This window comes from Myotis yumanensis, unplaced genomic scaffold (genome assembly GCF_028538775.1).
Source record: "Myotis yumanensis isolate MYYU_CA2020_CCGP unplaced genomic scaffold, mMyoYum1.0.hap1 SCAF_3, whole genome shotgun sequence".
In the NCBI taxonomy this organism is placed as follows: Eukaryota; Metazoa; Chordata; class Mammalia; order Chiroptera; family Vespertilionidae; genus Myotis; species Myotis yumanensis.
Window position 1 is genome coordinate 111,558,987 of NW_027223754.1, and position 24,837 is coordinate 111,583,823.

General features: G+C 36.8%; 1 protein-coding gene across 8 annotated transcripts in view; it reads right to left on the reverse strand.

The window, feature by feature from the left end:
- Nucleotides 1-24,837, reverse strand: part of FRY (FRY microtubule binding protein) — a 559,746-nt gene that overhangs the window by 24,639 nt on the left and 510,270 nt on the right. For all 8 annotated transcript variants that reach the window (XM_070409378.1, XM_070409376.1, XM_070409374.1 and 5 more), the window contains one exon: nt 24,357-24,440. In XM_070409378.1, the coding sequence (XP_070265479.1) occupies nt 24,357-24,440 (84 nt within the window). The remainder of the gene's footprint in view (nt 1-24,356; nt 24,441-24,837) is intronic.

Here is a 24,837-nt window from a genome sequence, read left to right on the forward strand (position 1 = left end):
AAGTTGTGGTTCTGTGAGAGCTCTCCAGCAGCTGAGGGTCTCTCCAGGACAGGAGGAACTGGTGAGCACCATTGTTCATGTCTCTCCTACATGTGGATAGAGGGCACTAGCTCTCTAGGTTCTTTGGCTAAACTGCCAGGCTGCTGTTGCATGTCCCCTCCACTCCTGAAGCTACTTTAAGCATAAAGAGGGGAGCGCCGCCATAGCATGCACAAATGGGGCCCCTATACCTGGAGATTGACCCAGCAGGTATAGTATGGTGCTGCTGCACAGAGAGAGTGTAGAACTAGCAAAGCACTGAGGTGCCTGCATGCAAGACAGTCCAGTCAGAGATAGTGGGCCACTGCTGCATGCGCACATGGGGATGCACCATCCAAAGAAGCAAACTAGGGGGGTTCTTCTGTGAGTATACACCTGGCAGCCCCACCCAGATCAGAAGGTCAAGGAAGTGTACGCACACCAGGTCTCCACACCCCAACTCCATTCTGGCCAAGGACAGCCAGAACAACAGGGAGCCACTGCATATGTGCATACACCAGGCTGTCCCTCCAAGAACCCACTACTTCTGGACAGATCAGCCTACAACAGAGGCCACTTTTTCAAGATTTGGAGAGACAATTATTTCATTTAACTCAGAGAAACAAACACAGAAAGTCAAATAAAGTAGGGAGACAGAAGAATATGCCTCAAATGAAGGAACACAAAACCACAGAGAAAAAAATCTAATAAAAGGGGGATAAGTAATTTGCCTCATTAAAAAAATTCAAAGAAATGGTCATAAGAATGCTTGAGAAATTTCAGAGTAAAATAGAAGAACTCAGAGAGAGAACTTAAAAAAAGAGCTAATAAAATAAAGAAACAAGCAGAGATGAAGAATACAATAACTGAAATGAAAAAATACGTTAGAAGGACTCAACAGCAGATTAAACAACAGTAACTTTAAAGGCCATAAGGGAGTGGCAGGACAACTTTAAAGTGCTGAAAGAAAGAATGGAATAGTGACCTGTTGACAGAGTAGTAAAGATCACCCAATAAGAACAGAGAAATTAAAAAACAATTTTAAAAATGAAGATAGTGTAAGTGACATCTAGGACAATATCAAATGCTCTAACATTTGCATTACAGGGATTACAGAGGGTGAAGAGAGAGAAAAAAGTGGAAAGTATATTTGAAGAAATAATGACTGAAAACTTTACTAATCTGGGGAAGGAAACAGATGTCCAATAACTTCAGAGAGTTCCAGACAAGATAAACCCAAAGAGGCTCACACCAAGATATATTGTAATTAAAATGGCAAAGGTTAAGGATAAAGAGACAATACTGAAGGAAGCAAGAGGAAAAATTAGTTACATACAGAGGGATCCCATAAGGCTATCAGCTGAGTTCTCAGCAGCAACTTTAAAGGCCATAGGGAGAGGCAGGACAACTTTAGAGTGCTGAAAGAAAGGATTTACAATTTAGAATAATTTATCCAGCAAGGTTATCACTGTCTTAAGCTAAGAAAGTTCAAGACTGGGAGGCCTTGGAGGTAAAAATCTTGCATTTCAGCACCATCTACTGGATTATGGTAGAAAGACCTCTTCAGAGATAAATGTAAAACAAAGGAGGATAGCAAATAACAATAATGAGGATGACCAGAAAGAAAATGAAAAATCCCCAGAAAGCAGGCTGGGAAATATGGGATATAAATGACAGAGATTTTTAGATTGCAGTTCTGAAAATACTCAACAAGATGCGAGAAAAAACTGACAGGCAATTCAGTGCACTCAGAAAATAAATCAATGAAAAAAAAAATGAGTGCTTTACCAATGAAATTGTAACTAAAAAAGAACCAATCAGAAATCCTGAAAATGAGGCATGCAATTAAGAAGATTAAGAGCGAACTACTGAGCATAGAAAACAGGACCAACCAGTTAGAGGAAAGAACTAGTGATATTGAAGACAGGAATCAAGAAATGACACAGAGGGAAGAAGAAAAAGGAAAGAGCCCTATGAGAATTGTTTGACTCCATTAGAAAAAGCAATATTAGAATTATAGGCATTGAGGAGGAGGAAGAGAGGGAGCATGGAATGGAGAATCTATTAAAACAAATAGTGGATGAGAACTTCTAAAATATATGGAAAGAACTAGATCCTTGAATCTAAGAAATAAACTGAACACCTAGTTACATCAATCCAAGAGACCCTAACCAAGGCACTTGGTATTGAAGCTGTCAAAAATTAATAACAAAAATATTCTCAAAGCAACCAGGTAGAAGAAGGAAGTAATCTATAAATGAAAACCCATCAGAATTTCATCTGACTTCTCTATAAGACAGAAGAGAATTAAATCAAATATTAAAATGTCTGAAAGAGAGAAATTACCAGCCATGAATAATATATCCAGCAAAATTATCCTTTAAATATGAAGGAGAAATAAAGATGTTTCCAGACATACAGAAGCTGAATCACCAGAAAACCTCCATTGCAGGAAATACTCAAGGTAGTTATTCTACCTGAAACAAAGAACATAAGGTAAGAACAACACTATGAGTAAGATCACCAAAAAACTTACAGCATAAATAGGGATAATTTGCAACAACAACAACAACAAAAAAAATGAAAGGGGAAGGAGGAAAGGTCTGAACTGGCAAAGGAAGATGAAGATCAGATGCACTCAAAAGGGAAAAAACTACAGTATATACGCAACTTTATTTTTTATAAACCTAATGGTAACCACACACAAAATCCCCAAACCAAGACATATAGCTTAAAAAAAGAGGAAACAGAAAAAAGAAATATGGAATACCACCAAACAAAAACAAAAGACAGAAACATAATGGAAAAGAGCCAATGGAGGCACAGGGCTACCAGGAAACAAAAGATAAAGTGACTACAGAAAATTCTCATACATCAATAATTATCCTAAATATAAAGGGTCTGAATTCACCAATAAAGAGGCACAGAGTAACAGAGTGGATTAAAAAAAAACCCACCCCCCAAAAACCAACCATATGCTGCCTACAAGAGATACATCTAAGCTACAAAGACAAAGGCAGATTCAGTTAAAGGTTGGGAAATGATACTCCAAGCAAATACCATCCCCCAAAAGCAGGTGTAGCCATACTTATATCTCACAAAATAGATATCAAGTCAACATAGGTAACAAGAGACAAAGATGGATACTTTATAATGATAAAACGAACATATATAAAAGAGCTACTCACAGAATTAAAGGGAGAAACAGATAAAAACAAAACCATAGTTGGAGACTTTAATACTCCATTAACAGCTCTAAACAGATCAACCAAATAGAAAGTTAATAAAGAAATATTGGGCCTAAATGAAACACTAGACTAAATGGATATAATTGACATTTACAGAACATTTCATCCCAGAACATCAGATCCTACATTCTTCTCCAGTGCACATGGAACATATTCAGGATAAACCATATGTTGAGTCACAAACTAGCATCAACAAATTCAAGAACATTGAAATTATATCAAGCATATTCTCCAACTACATGCCTTGAAATTAGAAAAGAACTGCAAAAAAGGAAGTAGAGAAACCCACAAATATGTGGAGATTAAACAACATACAACTAAAAAATGACTGGGTCAAAGAAGAAATAAAAGATGAGATCAAAGATGAGATTATACAGAGGCAAATGAGAATGATAATACAACATATCAAAACCTCTAGGATTTAGGGAAAGCAATAATAAGAGTAAAGTTTATATCATTACAAGTTTATCTCAAGAAGGAAGAGAAATCTCAAGTAAACAACCTAATATCACATTTTAAAGTACTAGAAAAAGAAGAACAAAACCAACCCAAAGTCAGAAGAAAAGAAATAGTAAAAATTTGGAGCAGAATTGAATGAAATAGAGAACAAAAACCTATACAAAAAATTAAAACAAAGAGCTGGTTCTTTGATAAGATTAATAAAATTGACAACCCCCTGGCTAGACCCACTAAGGAAAAAAGGGAAAGACCCATGTAAACAAAATAAAAAAAGAGAGAAGTCAACACAGACATCACAGATATACAAAGGATCATACTAGAATATTATGAAAGACTATATGCCACCAAATTCAATAACCTAGAAAAAATGGATAAGTTCCTAGAACTATATAACCTTTCTAGACTAAATCATGAAGAATCGGAAAATCTAAATAGACTGATGAGTCCTTAGCTGGTTTGGTTCAGTGGATAGAACGTAGGCCTGTGGACCAAAGGGTCCCAGGTTCTATTCCGATCAAGGGCACATACCTCGGTTGCAGGCTTTTCTCTGGCTTGGGTCCTGGTCTGTGTTTGTGCAGGAGGCAACCAATTGAGGTGTTTCTCTCACATCAATATTTCTCTCTGTCTTTCTCTCTCTCTTCCTCTCTCTCTCAAAATCAATGGAAAAATATCTTTGGGTGAGGATTAAAACAAACAAACAAACAAACAAACAAACAAACAAACTGATCAGCAGCGAGGAAATTGAAACAACTATCAAAAACCTCCCAAAAAATAAAAGTATAAGATCAGATGGCTTCACCAGTGAATTCTACCAAACATTCAAATAAGATTTAAATGTTCTTTAAATCTAAATTGAGTCTCTATCCTTCTCAAACTTTTCCAAAAAGTTGAAGAAGAGGTAACATTTCCTAATACATTCTATGAGGTCAATATAACCCTGATACCAAAACCTGGCAAAGAAACACAAAGAAAGAATACTACAGAACAATGTCTCTGATGAATACAGATGCAAATATCCTTAACAAAACAGTAGCAAATTGAATACAACAGTACATCCAAAAAAATAATACATCACTGCCAGGAGCCGGTACATCCTTGCTGCTTGACACAGTCGCTGCAGGGGAGAAACATCTGCACAGCATATGTTTCAAGGGATCTGGCGTATATGGCATACTGTTCTTAATATGTTTGCTCCCCTTCTTGGCGCTATGTGTTTTAACCAAGGTCACCTCTCCGAGAAAGGTGGTTTCCCCAGGTGGGGATTTTCCCCTGAAGTTAGGAAGGGAGTGAAACCCCTTAACTAAGTGCCAGGTGGGTAGTTAATCACCTTAACTACGAACAATCACGCTTAAGCTACATAATCTTTACTCCCTGGAATGGAGATAAGAAACGCCCTAACCTTTGGAATAGAAATTGATAGGATTAAAATCAACTGGTATAAATACAGATGTAACAAGACAGCAGAAGACAGAACCTAGAAACAGAACCTAGTGAGAGAACCTGGCTGAAGAACCTAGATACAGAACCTAGAGACAGAACCTGGCAAGAGAACATGGCAAAAGATCCTGGACAGAACCTGGCTATAGATCTTGCCTGGAGAACCTAGACAGAACATGGTGGGAGAACCTGGATAGAACCTGGCTAAAGAACCTGGCGACTGAACCTGGCTGGAGAACCTGGCTAGAGAACCTAGCGAGAGAACATGGCACCAGAACTTCACTGGAGATCCTGACCAGAACTTCGCTGGAGATCCTAGCCAGAACTTGGCTGGAGATCTAAACCAGAACTTGGCCAGAACTTCTGCTGGAGTTCCAAACCAGAACTTGGCTGGAGTTCCTGGCTAGGCTGCTGATCAAGTGAACGCGGTCTCCGTGACATTCCTTCTTCGCCGACTCCGTCCACACCTTTGGGGACCCCTGGACCTGTTGGGGTTGGACCCCAGCACATCACTAACAAGTGGGGTTCATTCTAGGGGCACAAGCATGGTTCAACATACATAAATCAATTAACATAATACACCACATTAACAAAAGAAAGGACAAAAATCATATGATCTTATCAGTAGATGCAGAAAAAACATTTGATAAGATACAACATTCATTTATGATTAAAACACTCAATAAAATAGGAATAGAAGAAAGTACCGCAACATAATAAAGGCCATATTTGATAAACCCACAACTAATATCATACTCAATGGTGGAAAACTGAAGCTTTTCCTCTAAGATTAGGTACAAGACAAGGAGGTCCACTCTCACCACTCTTATTCAACATAGTGCTGGAAGTCCTAGCCAGAGCAATAAGGCAAGAGAAAAAAATAAAAGGCATCCAAATAGGGAAGGAAGAAGTCAAACTGTAACGTTTTGTGGATGACATGATTCTGTATATAGAAAACCCTAAAGACTACACCAAAAAACTATTAGAAAAATAAACAAATACAGTGAAGTTGCAGGATATAAAATCAATGTACAAAAATCCATTGCCATCCTGTATACCAACAACAAAACTTCAGAAAAAGAAATAAAAAAATACAATTATTTGCAAAAGAATACCTAAGAATAAACTTAACAAAGAACATGAAAGATCTACATACTGAAAATTTCAAAGCACTATTAAAAGAAGTTAATACACAACAAAATGGAAAAATATCCCATGTTCATGGATTGGAATAGTCAACATAGTAAAATGGCCACATTATCCAAAGCAAAATATATATTTAATGCTATCCCAATGTCATTTTTGAAAGAAATAGAATGAGAAATCATCAGATTTGTATGAAACCACAAAAGACCCCAAATAGCCAAGTCAATCCTGAGAAAAAAGAACAAAGCTGGAGGTATTATACTACCTGACTTCAAATTATATTACAGAGCTATGATAATTAAAACAGCATGGTATTGGCAGAGAAACAGACACACAGATCAATGAAACAGAATAGAGAGCCCAGCTTTAAAACCACATGTATATGGACAGATAATTTTTGACAAAGGAGCCAGAAACACACAATGGAGTAAAGATAGTTTCTTCAATAAATGGTGCTGGGAAAACTGGAAAGCCACATGCAAAAGAGTGAAACTAGATTACAGTGTGTCCATGTGTACAAAAATTAATTTAAAATAGATCAGAGACCCAAATATAAGACGAGAAATAATAAGTTACATAGAAGAAAATATAGGGACCAAACTTATAGACTTTGGTAATAGAGAACATTTGATGAACTTGACCCCAAAGGCAAGGGAAATAAAGGCAAAAGAAAAAGAATGGGACTATATGAAACTAAAGACCTTCTTCACAGCAAAAGAAGCTCTCAACAAAACAAAGCAGCAGCAAACCAGATGGGAGATGATATTTGCAAACAGTAGCTCCAACAAAGGTTTAATTTCCAAAATACATAAAGAACTCATAAAACTCAACACTAAACAAACAACCCAATCAAAAAGTGGGCAGAGGACCTGAAAATACAACTCTCCAAGAAGATAAACGAATAGCCAGTAGATATATGAAAAGATGGTCAACCTCATTAGCAATTAGGGATATGCAAATCAAAACTACAATGAGATACCACCTTACACTTGTTAGAGTGCCATTATTAACAAGACAAGAAATAACATGTGTTGGAAAGGTTGTGGAAAAAATAGAACCCTCATTCACTGCTGGTGAAAATGTAGACTGGTACAACCACTATGGAAAACAGTCTGGCAATTCCTCAAAGGATTTAGAGCTATCATATGACCCAGCAATCCCTCTCCTGGGTAAATACCCGAAAGACTCGAAATCACATATTCACAAAGATATATGCAACCCTATGTTCATTGCAGATTTATTCACAGTGGCCAAGACATGGAAACAACCAAAGTGTCCTGCAATAGAGGACTGGATAAAGAAGATATGGTACATATACACAATGGAGTACTCCTCAATTATAAGAAAGGATGAAATAGCATCATTTGCAACAACATAGATGGACTTTGAGAACATTATGCTAAGTGAAATAAGTCAGTCAGAAAAAGCTAAGAATTATATTATTTCACTCATATGTGGGATATAAAACTGACATTTGTGAACACAAACAGCAGTGTGGTGGCTGCCATAGGGAAGGAGGTGGGGGAGAAGGGTGTCCAAATGTAAGGGGACAGGAGAAGATTTGACTTTGGGTAGTGGGCACATAGTGCAAAATACAGATCTGGTAACATGGAAACCCACACCTGAAACCTATATGTTCATGTTGACCAATGTCACCCCAATCAATTTAATAAATAATAATAAAAAGACATATAATGGCTGAATAGACAAGACCCATTTGTATTCTGCCTTCAAGAGACTCAATTTAGATCAAAAGACACACACAGACTGAAAGTGAGGGATAGAAAAAGATATTCCATGATATAGAAATGAATGGAAAGCTGAAGTAGCAACACTAATATATGACTAAATTTATTTTAAAAATCAAAGAATGTAAAAAGAGACAAAGAAGAACATTACGTAATGATAAACTGGTTAATCCAGGAATAGGATGAAACAATTGTATATATCTCTGACCCCAGCATAGGATCACCGAAGTACATAAAGAAAATATTAATAGAAATAAAAATGGAAATTAGTAGTAATACAATAATAGTTGGGGACTTTAATACCACACTTACCTCAGTGGATAGATCATCCACACCTAAATTAATATGGTAGTAATGGCCTTAAATGTCACATTAGAAGAGATTGGCTTAATAGACATTTATAGATCATTTAATCCCCAAACTGCAGAATATATATTTTTATTCTGGGGCACAAAGAACATTTTCTAGGGTATATCTCATATTAGGCATATATTAGGCAACAAAAGATGCATCAGAAATTCAGGAAGGTTGAAATTATCAAGCATATTTTCCAACTTCAATTACATGAAACTAGAAATCAAGTGCTGAAGGAAAACTGGAAAAAAAGACAAATATGTAGAGAACAACCAATGGGTCAAAGAAGAACCAAATAGGAAACAAGCTACCTTGAGACAAATGAAAATACAACTTTCCAAAATTTATGAGATGTAGCAAAATACCTCTAGTAGAGAATTTAATAGTTATACAGGCCTATCTCAAGAAACAGGATTAATTCCAAATAGACAGTATATCTTTATATTTAAAGTAACTAGAAAAAGACCAACAAACAAAGTAAGCAGAAGGAAGAAATATATAATAAAGATCAGAGGAGCAATGAACAAGAGAAAGTATAAAAAATAGAAAAGAGCATTGAAAACAAGAACTGATCCTTTGAAAGGAAATATAAAATTGACAAACCTCTAGACAGATTCATCAAGAAAAAGATAGTGGGAGCTAAATAAATAAAAACAGAAATGAAAGAGGAGAGATTACAATTGACACCAAAGAAATCCAAAGGGCCATTTAAGAATACTTTAAACAATTACATGCTAACAAAATGGACAGTCTAAAAGAAATGGATACATTTCTAGAAACATACAACTGTCCAAGACTAACCCAGAAAGGAACAGAAAATATGAACAGACCAAAAAGTAGCAATGAAAAAGAATTAGTAATTTAAAAATCTCCCAACAAACAAAATTTCAGGACCAGTTTTATAGATGAAGTCTACCAAACATTTAAAGAAGAATTGATACCTATCCCTCCCAAAATATTAAAGAATATTGAAGAGGAAACCACTTCCAAACTCATTCTACAAGGCCAGCATCACCCTGATTCCAAAACCAATAAAGAAACTACAAAAAAAGAGAATGACAGGCCAATGCCCTCGATGAACAGAGATGCAAAAATCTCAGCAAAATTCACAATCTGAATTCAAAAATACATTAAAAAGATTATATACCATGACCAAGTGGGATTTATACCAGGGATGGAAGGATGGTTCATATCCACAAATTAATTAATGTGATACATCATACCAACAAACCCAAGGCTAAAAATCATGATACTTTCAATAGATATAGAAAAAGTATTTGAAAAAGTTCAACATCCATTTATGACAAAAACTCTCAACAAAGTGGTCATAGAAGGAACTTACCTCAAAATGATAAAGGCTATGTATAAAAACAGACATATAGATAAATGGAACAGAATAGAGAGCCTAGAATTAAACCCTTGCTTATATGGTCAATTAATCTATGGAAAAGGAGACTAGAATGTACATTGGAGAAATGACAGTCTCTTCAATAAGTTGTTATTGGGAAAACTAGACATAAATGCAAAAAAAAAATTGAAACTGGACCACTATCTTTACAAAGTATACAAAATGAACTCAAAATGGATTAAAGAGTTAAATGTAACACCTGAAACCATACAACTCCTAGAAGAAAATATAGGTAGTAAATTCTCTGACATCAGTTTTAGTAATCTCTTTTAAAAAAAATATATTTTTATTGATTTCAGAGAGGAAGGGAGAGGGATAGAGAGACAGAAATATCAATGATGAAAGAAAATCATTGTTTGGCTGCCTCCTGCATGTCCCACATCAGGGATTGAGCCTGTAATCTGGGCATACGCCCTAATCAGGAATCGAATCATGACCTCCTGGTTCATAGGTTGACACTCAACCACTGAGCCACACCAGCCAGGCTAGCTTTTTGGATATGTCCCCTTGAGCAAGGGAAACAAACATAAATAAACAAATGGGAATTACTCAAAATAAAAAGCTTTTTCACAGCAAAGGAAGCCATCAACAAAATGAAAGAACAACTTACTGAATGGGAGTATATGTTCACAAATGAAATATCCATTAAATGGTTCATATCCAAAACATATGAGGAAATCATATAATTCAAAACTAAGAAATAAACAATTTGATGAAAGAATTGACTGAAGATTTTAGAGACATTTCTCTAAAGGTGACATACAGATGGCCAACAGACATATGAAAAGATGTTCAGCATCACTGATCATCAGAATGCAGATCAAAACCACAATGAGATATCACCTCACACCTGTCAGAATGGCTATTATCAATAAATCAAAAAATCAACAAACAACAAGTGGTAGCGAGGATGTGCAGAAAAGGGCACCTTCATGCACTGCTGGTGGGATTGCAAATTCCTGCAGTCACTATGGATAACATTATGAAGGTTCCTCACAAAATTAAAAATAGAATGACCATATGACTCAGCAAATCCTCTTCTTGGTACTTATCCTTAGAAATCCAAAATACCAATTCAAAAAGATATATGCATGTCTATGTTAATTGCAGCATTATGTACAACAGCCAAGATATGGAAGTAACCTAATTGTCCATTGAAAGATGAATGGATAAAAAAGTTGTGGTACATGTATACAATGGAATATTACTAGGCCATAAAGAATGAAATCTTACCATTTGTGACAACATGGATAGACTCTAGAGGGTATTATGCTAAGTAAATTAAGTCAGACAAAGACAAATACACATAATTTCACTTATGTGTGGAATCTAAAAAACCAAATAAAGGAACAACAAAGAGAAATAAACTCATACTAGTAGATACAGAGAATAAACTTGTGGTAGCAAGATGGGAAGGAGGTTGGGGGTCTGGGTGAAAAAGGAGAAGAAATTAAGTACAAATTGGCAGTTACACAATTAGTCATGGGGATGTAAAGTACAGTTCAGGGAATATGGTCAATAATCCTATATAATAAAAGGCTAATATGCAAATTGTCCCCTTGACCGGGAGTTTGACCAGGGGGTGGCGCCAGCTGGCCAACCACCCGGAGCCACTCCCCCTGGCTGGCCCCGCCCCTGATCGGCCCTGATGGGGCAGGCCAGCCGGATCCCACCCGTGCATGAATTTGTGCACTAATTTGTGCACTGGGTCCTAGTAATATAATAACTGTCCATGGTGGTAGATGGGTACTAAACTTATTAGGTGGAAACACCTTGTAAATTATATAAATGTCTAAACACTATGCTATACACCTGAAACTATTATGATATTGATTGTTAACTGTAATTGAAAAATAAAAAATTACAAAAACAAATATATGAGGAACTCATATAACTCAATAACAACAAAAAACCCCAATTCAATAAAAATTGGGCATAAAACATGAAGAGACATTTCTCCAAAGATACTGGCCATCTACTTGCATCTATTTGCTTTCATTTCCCTGCTTTGGAGCCTTCAGTACAGATGGCCAATAACATATGAAAAGATATTGAACATTAGTAATCATGAGGGAAATGGAGATCAAAACCACAATGAGATATCTCCTCACACCTGTCAGAATGACTATCATCAATAAATCAACAAACAAATGTTGGGGAGGATATGGAGAAAAGGGAACCTTTATGCACTGTTGGTTGGACTGCAAATTGGTATACTCTCCATAGAAAACAGCATGGAGGTTCCTCAAAAAACTAAAAATAGTACTACTATACAATCCAGCAATTCCACTTTTGGGTATTTATCTAAAGAAAGTGAAAATACTAATTTGAAAAATTACATCCACCCCATGTTCATTTCTGTATTATTTACAATAGTCTTCCAAGATTTGGAAGAAACTTAGGTGCTCACTGATAGGTGAATAAATACTATTAAAGAAGAAGTGGGTACATATATACAGTGGAACCTTGGTTCTCAAACTTAATTTGTTTCAGAAAGCTGTTCAAGAAGTGATTTGTTCAAAAACCAAATCATTTTTTCCTCATTAGAAAAAAATATAAACTGAATTAATCTGTTCCAGACCCCTAAATGATTCCCTGTTTTAACCTTTCTTAGATACAGTACATATCTATCATACTGTTTAATCTATAAATAAACACTTCTTTTCCTAAATGTATGGAGCCACCCCCTACTAGACTTAAAGGAATCACTTCCAGCACTCATTCCAGGGGTGCAGCATCTTTGCTTTTTCACATATCACTGCCTCCAAAATGCTGTCACTAGCTAACTGCTTTTCATTTATCCAAATCAACAAGTTTTTCCACTTCTTCACTTGCCTGTGATCATAGTTTTGTGAGCACTTTCACACCTTTAGCAACATCAGCACACTTGATGGCCCCTTTATGTTTTAAAATTGTGCTAATTATCCATTTCACCAGTAACAAAACAACACCCCACCCCCGAAATATTGACAGCTTAATTTCCTGAGATGTTAACAATATGAGGTTTACTAGTAGTGGTAAAGGGACTCATTCTCTCCTTTGTTTGTGGCCCGAGGAGAGGCACTTTTTATCTTGCTGAAGTATCAGCATGAAAGGGTTGTCAGGTTGAGAACTGAAGTTTTGTTTGAAAACAGAGACATTTTTTTCAGTGAACAGCTTGGTCAAGAACCGAATTGTTCAAGATGGGAGATGTTCAAGAACCAAGGTTTGACTGTACAATGGAATAATTCTCATCAATAAAAAAAGAATGAAATCCTGCCATTTGTGACAACATGGATGGACCTAAAGGGTATTATACTAAGTGAAAGAAGTCAGAGACAAATACCACATGATTTCACTTATATGAAGTATTAAAAAAAATCAAAATAAATGAACAAAACAAACAAATGAGAAAACAATCTCATAGGCACAAAGATCAAACTGATGGTTGCCAGAGGGGTGGGGAGTGGAGTGATGCATAAAAATGGAAGGGGAATATAATCAATAACAATGTCATAACTTTGCAGACTTAGTGGGGTGAGCACATCATAAGGCATATAAATGTTAAATCACTATGTTGTACACCTGAAACTAATATAATATTGTATGGAATCTATACCTTAATTAAAATACTTTCCAAGTATAGAAACACTTTTTAAAAACACTTTTTAAAGAAACTGTTCTATACACACATTGAGAATTCTCTAATACACCCTGATTGAGCATGTGCAGTAGGCAGGCACTTGAGTCTTCTATACATAGAAGTGTTTCTCACAAAGGCAAAAAGTAGCACTCTCTAAATGGGTGCTCTAAGGCAGTCAATTTTCTTGACACACACAGCCTACTCTAGCTTTCACTTCTCTGATTTGGGGCCTTACATTACAAAGGCACATTTTTCTGTTATAAAGAAAACAGTAGTCCAAGGCTCTTATCTTCAGGGTTAGGAACTCAATGTGTAGCAGAAACTGTGGACAGCAGACAATAGCAATAAGCTCAAGCTCATTGCTGCCACTTAGGAAGGCCAATGTTGCTAGATCTTCTTTTACAGAGACACCAGATATACTGTGTATGTGTAAACAGTTTTAATTTTTAAACATCAGGACAATTAAAAATACTGTACAAACATAATGAAACATGTCTGTGAATTGGTTACAGCTGCAGGCCACTAGTGTGACCTTTCTATGTTAATTTAATGTGTGTCTACAACTTTGTTTTAAGAAGAGAAATTGAGCCCAGCCAGCATGGCTCAGTGGTTGAGTGTCAACCTATGATCCAGGAGGTGACAGTTTTATTCTGTGGTCAGGGCACGTGCCTGGATTGTGGGCCCGATCCCAGTGGGGGGCATACAGAAGGCAGCCAGTCAATGATTCTGTCTCATCATTGATGTTTCTCTCTCTCCCTCTCCCTTCCTCTCTGAAATCAATAAAGATATATTTTTTAAAGAGAAGAGACATTGAAAAACAAATATTCAATACCCAGCCAAAAGTTATATTCTCTTCCACAAATAATTCCAAAGCGATTTCTCATGTCACCTGTAAGGAATAAATAGAAATCAGTTTCTGGCAAAGTCCAGACCAGACTGGGTAGGGCTCAGGGGTATGCCTGTTTATATGCTGTCACCAATTCTGGTAGGCTGATAGCTCTAACTGTTCAAAAATGTGCTTTGCTAGGCTCAGTACTAATCCTTTCATAAAGTACATAGTTCTCTGAAACAGAATACACATGTGTAATAATCATAGGCGTGTTTACTTTGCAGTTTACATCCAGATACATAAATTTTGAAAGTTATAAGTTTACTTTCGATCCCATTTCATTTGTAAAGTTTGCTCAGAATAGTTGGCAACATCAAACTATCCCAGAAGACAGAGAATCTGACTACAAGAAAAGAGTTGGAGAGAAGCACTTGAGGGTAAACAGTACTCTGAGGTCAAACAATAGTTGGGTTTTGCTTAGGGTTAGTAGCCCTAAAAAGCAAAATAATATCTCCACCAATTCTGGTCATAAGATCATTATTTAAATGGAGTGACACTATAATTTATCCTCAAGGCACATCTTTAGCATGTAAAGATTTCCCCCAAATTGCTTTTATAACTGATTCAGCCTTGTATGAGGGTTACTATGATGGGAGCCAAGTCTTCTTAATTTTCACACACACCATAATGCCTAGCTGTACCCAAAGTTCAGCAGTTGTTCAGGTAGGGCTGATGGGATTATAGAGTGATTAGGTTAAGTTGCATACCCAGTGGCCAAACTACTTTCAGGGTCTACTAATTAGAACAGACAATTTAATCAAGTGTCCAGATGATGTAATCAAACCACCCAGCCTTGACTGAGTTACTAGGATAGCCAACCAGACCAGCTTCAGACCTCAGAATTGTCACATACTAAGGACTGAAAGTATCTTTTTTTAGATACTGAAGACTAGCTGAACAGAATTTCTATAACTGAGGATATAAAGAAGAAGCCATGTTGGTAGAATGGATGCAATGGCAGGTCCTACACCCAAGTGTAGTGGTTAAAATCAGGAGGGATATTTCAACTGTGGAGGACCTCCTGGGGTGAGAGAGGTCCCAGTCCCACGTGAGGCTTCTCAGCCAGGGCTCCATCATTATTTAAATGGAGTGACACTATAATTTATAGTGTCATGCCAGGAAGAGGAGTCTCCAATAACTTCTAGATGTGAAAATCAGTGGGGATTATGTCTGAGTGAGATGGATGGCTACCTGAAGACAAAAGTGTTCTTCTCGAGGGACCCACACACAGTCTCATTTGCTCACAAACTCACTCACTCTGAGCTCCAGCACAGGGGTAGCTGCTCAAAAAATGCCAGGAACCTATGGTAAGGAACTAAATTGACTAACTTCAGGGAGATGGATAGAGGGGCAGGGGTTGAGGCAGCTCTCCCTAGGGACAGAAGTGCTGGCAGGCGCCATTGCTCCTTTGTTGAATTCTCTCTCCACTCAGCTGGTCCAGCACAGGAGGCTGCCAAATCTGAGATCTCCATTAACCTGGCTAACACTATTCACCAGCCCCACCCAATCTGGCACAAAGCTCTTCCAGGCACTTTCCCATACAAGCAGCCTGCTTTGGTTCACGCTGTGGACTTTCCCCAAATCTCTCAAAGTTCCACAAATACCAAACAAGCAGCAAGCAGCCTTGGAATGCTCTATACCTCTTGCTAAGTGGTCCTAAGCCTAGCACAAGTGGTGACTGGTGATAACCTGTATTGTAACTCCCATCAGGTGGCCTAAAGCCTGGCGTATTGGCAGCCAGCCTTGGAGCCAACTAAATGACCACAAGATTTGCATGAGTGCCAGGTGGCCTTAGCACATATTGTGGCACTGACCAAAGGGTTCAAAATCCAGCATAAGTGGCAGCGGCCTTGGTTCACAGCATAGTCTCTCCCAAGTGCCTCCAAACTTAGAACAAGTGGCAACCAACTGCAGATAATTTTGTAGCTCCTACAGGTAGCTTAAGCTAGACACAAGCAGTAGCTGACCTTGGCCTGCACCAGAGACCCTCCCAGGAGGCTCCAAATTGGTGGCTGGCTTCAGAACACACCAGAGCACCACCCAACCACCTCCACAAACAAAACACCAGAAGGGCAGACTCACCTGGCACCAAAACCCCACTACAGTGACTCCTGCTCTGTGGAGTTAGCCCCTAAACAACAGCTTGTCTGCTAGTCATGGCAAGCACTCACAGCCAGTCAGACTGAGGGTCATTCACACCCACTGAGGTGCCAACTGCAATCAGGCTTAAGTACAACAGGAAGGCATACATAACCCACACAAGGGACACCGCTGTAGTACCCAGCTCAGGGGACCAGGGAGACTATGCCACTGGGCCCTACATGAACCAACTGCATAAAGCTACTCTGCCAAGCCTGTGAGATGTAGCGGTTCTACCTAAACCATAGGAAAAAAACACAGGGAGTCAGCCAAAATGAGGAGACAAAGAAACTTGTCTAAATGAAAGAACAGGATAAAACTCCAGAAAAGAATTAAATGAAATGGAGACAACAAAGAGAAAACATAAAAAATGAGATAGTATAACACACCCCACCATTTAAAAACTATTGTTTCTGTAATTGACAACTTGTAAATTAATGTGTAGCTACAGATAAACAACTTGCTTAAAGGATTCTAGGAGCTAACTTCAAAGGAAGCAGATTCCAGCTTTCAGGTATTTCAGCTCAAGGAGATTTGCTAACATTCAACTGACTGAAAACCAGACCATCCCTTAATGGGCTCCAAGATGGTTATCAGAGCAGAGCAGACAGCACCCTCAATGAGAGCCCACAACCCCTTCAAGTTTCTTTTGTTCTGCTTTCCCCTTTCTCTCTCATAAAAACCCCTGCCTGCACTGAGATAAGATGGTCTTTCTGATGAGAATGCCCCATCTTCTCAGGCTGCTGGTTCTTGAATAAACTGATTTTTACTTCCATCAGCCCCTGTCTCTTGAGTATTGGCTTTGAGCAGCAGGCAGTCAATAGAAAACATAAAAAAAACCAGTCAGAAATGAATATAATACTGAAATGAAAATACATTAGAGGGAATCAACAGTAGAGGAGAATGAAGCAGACAATCAAATCAGGGATCTGGAAGACAAGGTAGTGAAAAACATCCAGTCAGAACAACAAAAAGAAAACAAGGAAAAATATGAGACTAGTTTAAGAGACCTCGGAAGAACATCAAGTGTACCAACATGTGCATCATAGGGATATTATAAGGAGAAAAGAAAGAGCAAGGGATTGATTGAATCCTATCTGGAGAAATAATGACTAAAAGTGCCCCTAACCTGGTGAAGGAAATAGACATACAGGTCCAGGAAGTGCAGAGTCCTAAACAGGATGAAGCCATAGAGGGTCACACCAAGACCCATCATAATTAAAATGGTAAAGGTTAAAGACAGAGAGAATCTTAAAAGCAGCAAGAGAATTACAGTTAATTACCTAAAAGGGAGCTCCCATAAAACTGTCAGCTGATTTCTCAACCGAAAATTTGCAGGCCAGAAGGGATTGGCATGCAATATTCAAAGTGATGAAGAGCAAAGACCTACAACCAAGTTTACTTCACCCAGCAAGGCTATTATTTAAAATTGAAAGAGAGATAAAGAGCTTTCAAGACAAGAAAAAGCTAAAGGAGTTCAGGACCACTAAACTGGTAATACAAAAAATGTTAAAGGAACCTTTCTAAGTACAAAAGAAAAGATAAAACATGTGAATAAGAAAATAGGAAAGAAGAAATTCTCACTCACAAAGGCAAACAGCAAAAGCAGTGGATCAACCAACTATAAAGCTGTTACAAAGATTAAAAGACAAAACTAGGAAGATCATTTGTAATTATAATAATAAATTAAAGGATACACACAAACATACACAAAAAAGCAAAAACATAAACATTGAGGGAGTAAAAACTGAAGTAATTTTAGAATGTGCTCATATTTAAGTGACCATCAACTTAAAATAGACTGCTATAAAAATAGCTTGTTACATATGAGCACACGGTAATCAAACCAAAACCTATAACAGATATACAAGAAATAAAAAGAAAGGAACCCAAACATAACACTATGGAAAGTCATCAACATACAAAAGAAGTGAGCAAGAGAATAAGAAAGGAACAGAGAAGAATTATAAAACAATCAGAAAACAATGAATAAAATGACAATAACTACATCCCTATCAATAATTACTTTAAATGTAAATGGACTAAATGTTCTAATCAAAAGCATAGAGTGGTTGAATGTGTAAAAAAGCAAGACCCATACATATGTGCCTACAAGAGACCCACCTCAGATGGAAAGACACACAGAATGAAGGTAAAGGGATGGAAAAAGACATTTCATGCAAATTGAAATGAAGAAAAGCAGGGATAGCAATTCTTAGACAAAATAAACTTTTACTAGTAAACAAGGGTTGTAACAATAGACAAAAAGGGCATCCTATCTAATAAAAGAGCAATATGCAAATTGACCATCACTCCAACACACAAGATGGTCACCCCCATGTGGTCAAGATCGTTACCCCCATTTGGACACAAAATGGCTGCCACAAGATGGCTGGCAGGGGAGGGCAGTTGGGAGGAACCAGGCCTGCAAGGGAGGACAGTTAGAGGTGACCAGACCAGCATGGGAGTGCAGTTGGGGGCGACCAGGCCAGCAGGGGAGGGCAGTTAGGGGCAATCAGGCCGGCAGGGGAGAGGGAGGTCGGTGGGATCAGGCCTAAACAGGCAGTCGGACATCCCTTGAGGGGTCCCAGATTTGAGAGGTTGTAGGCTGGGCTGAGACAGCCCCCCACCCTGTGCACAAATTTCATGCACCAGGCCTCTAGTTTCATAATAATAAAGGGACCAATTCAACAAGCTGATATAACCCTTGTAAACATCTTTGCATCTGATGTAGGAGTACCTAAATATATATTCATATATTTATATAAATGTATATAACAAACATTGATGGACATAAAGGAAGAAATTGACAATAATACAGCCATAATAGGGGACTTTAACACCCATTGACATCACTGGATAGATCTTTCAGACAGAAAAACCATCAAGAAAACAGCAGCCTTAAATGACACATTAGTCCAGATGGACTTGATATTTTTAAGACATTTCACCCCAAAGCAGCAGAATATACATTCTTTTCAGGTACACATGGAAGGACAGACTTCATGTTAGGCCATAAAACAATCTCAATAAATTTAAGATTGAAATTATATCAAGTATTTTTTTCTATCACAATGGTGTGAAACTAGAAATAAATTACAAGATGAAAACTGAAAAGCATACAGACACACAGAGGTTAGATAACATACTATTAAACAATGAATGGCTTAACAATAAGATCAAGAAATAAAAAAAATTCCATAAGACAAATGAAAATTAAAATACAATGCCCAAAGTCGGGATACAGCAAAAGCAATCCTAGGAGTGAAATTCATAATACTAAAGGCCTTACCTTAAGAAATAAGAAAAAAAAAATCTCAAACAATGTAACCTCACCCAAAGGAACTAGAAAAAGAACAAACCAAAGTAAGTAGAAGTAAGGAAATAACTAAGATTAGAATGGAATTCAATGAAATAGAGTAAGAAAAGAAAAAAACAACAACAGAAAAGATCAAGAAATGAATAGCTGGTTCTTTGAAAAGATAAATAAACTTGGTAAACTTTTAGCGAGTCTAATCAAGAAATAAAGAGAAAGGGCCCCAATATAGTAAACCCTTTGATTTTGCTGATCTAGATTTAATGGACTTTGGATTTAATGGACAAAATTTCCTGTCCATATGTCATATCTTAAAATTAACACTCAGTTAATTTCAAATGCTTTTAACTAAGATTTGCTTATAACTAAATTAACAGGTTATTTTTTTGTTATCAATTCACTGTTATTTTAAACAAATTTTAGTGAATAGGCCATATGTTGGAAAAAAGAGGGTAGTAATTTCACTGACATAAATGTTATATATCTACAACTACAGTCTACATATTTAAATCCAAGAGTCACTGCTCAAAAACAATGTTTGGTGAATAATTATCATGTGATCAGACAGCATCACACCTGGTGTGACTTTAAACTCATGCCAGCCAATGTTCTGATGTGTGCTAAGCCATGCCCCAGCCTTGTGCATTTGTTTACTCTCAGTGACTAGTGAATGCATGCATTTACTAGACTTATTCGTTATATTTAAAATTACTGTAACTCATATAGAAAACTTTTCTGCAAAACTGAACTTTTCATATGTACTTAATTGCACAAATGTGTCTACATAAGTAAAATAGGTAAATAACTAATTTATCAATTTTTTAACATGCATTTGGAAAACCTACTTTATTATATAATGGAATTTTGGCTTTGACAGACACCCCCTTGCCCAAATTAGTCGGTTATGTTGAGGTTTTACTATAAATAAAGTCAGAAATGAAAGAGGAGAAGTGAAAACTGACATCACAGATAGAAAGGACTATAAGGAAATACTATGAAAAATTATATGCCAACAAATTGGACAACCTGGAAGAAATGGATAAATTCCTAGGAACATATGATCTTCCAAGGCTGAATCAGGAAGAAACAGAACACATGGACAGATAGATAAACTGGTAATGAAATTGAATTAGTAATCAAAATGCTCACTACAAACAAAAGCTCTGGACTAGATGACAAACATTCAAAGATAAATTAATACCTATCTTTCTTAAACTATTCAAAAATGTTGAAGAGGATGGAAGGCTCCCAGGCACATTTTGTGAGACCAGCATTACTCTAATACCAAACTCAAAGACATTACACAAAAAGAAAATTAAAAGCCAACATCCAAGATGAGCATAGATATAAAAACCTTCACCAAAATATTAGCAAACAAAATTCAGCAATACATTAAAAACATCACACACGTGTTCAAGTAGGATTTACTCCCAGGATTGAGGTTATTTCAATATTTGCAAATTAATCAACTTGATACACCACATAAACAAAATAAAGGATAAAAATCCTATAATCATATCAATAGATGTAGAGAAAGCATTTGGCAAAATCCAGCCCCCATTTATGATAAAAACTCTCAGCAAAGTAGGGATAGAGGGAACATACCTCAATATAACAAAGAGCATATATGACAAACCCACAACTAACATTATACTCAATGGGGAAAACCTGGAAGCGTTATCTTTAAGATCACAAAAAAAACAAGGATATCCACTTTCATCACTTTTATTCAACATAGTATGAAGTTCTAGTCACAGCAATCAGATTAGAAAAGGAAATAAAAGACTTCCAAATTGGAAAGTAAGAACTAAAACTGTCATTTACAGATGTCATGATTCAGTACATAGAGATCCCTAAAGATTCTACCAAAAATCTATTATAATTAGTAAGTTAATGCAGTAATGTAGCAGGGAACACAATTAATATTCAGAAATCAGTTCTATTTGTATATGCCAATAATGAAATATCAGAAGAGAAATTAAGAAAACAACCTCACTTACAATTGTATCAAAGAGATGAAATACCTATGAATAAATTTAACCAAGGTGGTGAAATACCTGTCCTCAGAAAATTATAAGACATTAAAAAAAGAAATTGAAAAATATAAATAAATGGAAACATATACTGTGTTCATGGATAGAAAGAATTAACAACATTGAAATGTCCATACTACCAGAGCACTTTATACACTCAATGCAATCCCTATCAAAATATCAATGGGATTTTTCATAGAACTAAAACAAAGAATCCTAAAACGTATATAATGGAACCACAAAAGACCCTAAATAGCTAAAGCAATTCTGAGAAAAACAAAGTTAGAGGTATCATGCAACCTGATATTAAACTATACCACAGGGCTATCCTATATAATATAAGGCTAATATGCAAATTGACTGAATGGTGGGATGACCAGTTGCTATGATGTGCACTGACCACCAGGGGGCAGATGCTCAATGCAGGAGCTGCCCCCTGATGGTCAGTGTGCTCCCACAGGGCGAGCGCCGCTCAGCCACTGGTGAGCACAGTGGAGGTGGTGGGAGCCTCTCCCGCCTCCATGGCAGCACTAAGGACCCCTTGGGGGATGTCCACCTGCAGGCTTAGGCCCACTCCCCATAAGCCAGCAGGCGGACATCCCCTGAGGGGTCCCAGAATGCAAGAGGGCGCAGGCCTGGCTGAGGGGCCCCTCCCTCCCAAGGGACCACTCCCCCTCCAGTGCACGAATGTCGTGCACCAGGCCTCTAGTAGTAATAAAAATAGCATGGTACTGGCATAAAAATAACCACATGGATCAACAGAACAGAACTGAAATAAATCCATGCCTATATGGTTAATTAAACTGTGTTAAAGGAGGCATGAATGTGCAGTAGGGTAAACACAGTCTGTTCAATAAATGGTGTTGGGAAAACTGGAGAGATACATGTAAGAGAATAAAAGTAGACCACCTTCTCACACCATATCCAAGAATAAACTCAAAGTGGATTAAAGACTTGTGTGTAAGACCCCAAACCCTAAAACTGTGAGAGAAAAAAACAGGCAGTAAAACTCTTTGACATTGCTCTTATAATATTTTTTGATGTCTTCTGAGGCAATGAAACAAAAAGAATGGGATGATATCAAAATAAAGAGATTTTGCACAGCGAAGGAAACCATCAACAAACTGAATGGATAAAAATATTCATCAATGACACATCTGAAATGGGTTAATATCTAAGATATATAAGGAACGCATACAACTTAACACCAAAGAACAATCAAATTAAAAAATGGCAGAGGAACTGAATAGACATTTCTCCAAAGAAGACATTCAGATAGCCAACAGACATGTGAAAAGATGTCAATATCACTAATCATCAGTGAAATGCAAATTAAAACCACAGTGGGATATCACCTCACACCTGTCAGAATGGCTATTATCAATAAATCAACAATTAACAAATATTGGCAAGGATGTGGAAAAAAAGGAATCCTCATGCATTGTTGGTGGGATTGTAAATTGGTGCAGGTATTATAGAAAACAGTATGGAGGTTCCTCAAAATATTAAAAATAGAACTACCATATGACTCAGCAATCCTAATTCTGGATGTTTGAAGAAATTCAAAACATTAATTTGAAAAGACATATGTATCCCTATGTTCCTTGCAGCATTATTTACAATAGTCAAGATATAGAAATAACCTGTTTATCAATAGACAATTGAATAAAGAAGTTGTGGTATATACATACAATGGAATATTACTCAGTCATTAAAAAATGAAATCTTGACATTTACGACATGGTTAGACTTAGAGGGTTGAAATACTAAGTGAAATAAGTCAGACAGAGAGAGACTAATACCATATGGTTTCACCTAGGTGTGGAATCTTAAAAAATGAAACAAATAAACTAAACTGATACAGAGAACAAATTGATGGTTGCCAGATGGGAAGGGCATTGGAGGCTGGGTGAAAAAGGTGAGAGGAGTAAGAAGTAGAGATTGGCATTTACAAAAAAAAAAAAAATTGGCATTTACAGTCATGGGGATATAAAGTACAGCATAGGGAAGATAGTTGATAATATTGTAATATCTATGTATGGTGTCAGGTGGATACTAGGCTACTGGGGGGAATCATTTCATAGTTACATAAATGTCCATAAATGTCTAATCACTAAGTTGTATACCTGAAAGTAATATATTATTATATGTAATTGAAAATTAAAAAAAATTAAAAAATAGAATGCTGAAATGTCAATAAAGATTCTTCACTGAAGGAACCAGAGGATTTAGTGACAAATTAATGAAATTGATTTCATATTCTTAATAGAACAGATTTATTAGGAAATGATTAGTATAGTTAGACAATGTCCAGAAGAAAGGTTATTTTTATTTTTCCAAAACGACCCCCGCCCCCCAGTCCCATGAACACACATTCATGCGTGGTCTGAATGGCATTCTGTTTTACTTTATTGGTTTCATGTGAATGTATGGATGATTCATTCCATCTCTTCCTCAAGTTCCATGATTCTTGGAAGGATCAAAACCAACACACAATGTCAGAGTACAGAAAAGACAAAATCTAAAAGGTTTTTATTACCTTTTCTTCTGAATCCCCTGGTTGGCAGGTAATTACGCCATCTCTTGATCCTCCAGCAAATGTCGCCTTACAATTTGCAAGCCACTGTTGTCAGAAGGAGACACAGACATAGGTAAATTCAGTGATGTCCTAAGAATGTGTTATCATTGATTTTGTCAGGAAAAATTGATTAATCTTCTAATCACAGTAAAGTAAAAATTTGCTGTAACGACTTTTTGAAAATAATTCTTTTTGGTTAAAGATAAACTACTTGAAATTAAAATATCCATTTAAGTGGGTTTAGCAATGTTCATTTAAAAATATAATTTCAACATTGTGATACATCACCTATCACATTCTACTATAACAGGTAGTTATGAGCATTAAATGATTTAAGAGATTTAACTCTTAGGTTGCATTGTGGGCCTATCACCTGTTGATTGAAATTGGGTGATAGGCCCAATACTTCCTCACAGGATGAGTGATTCTGGACAATGGAACC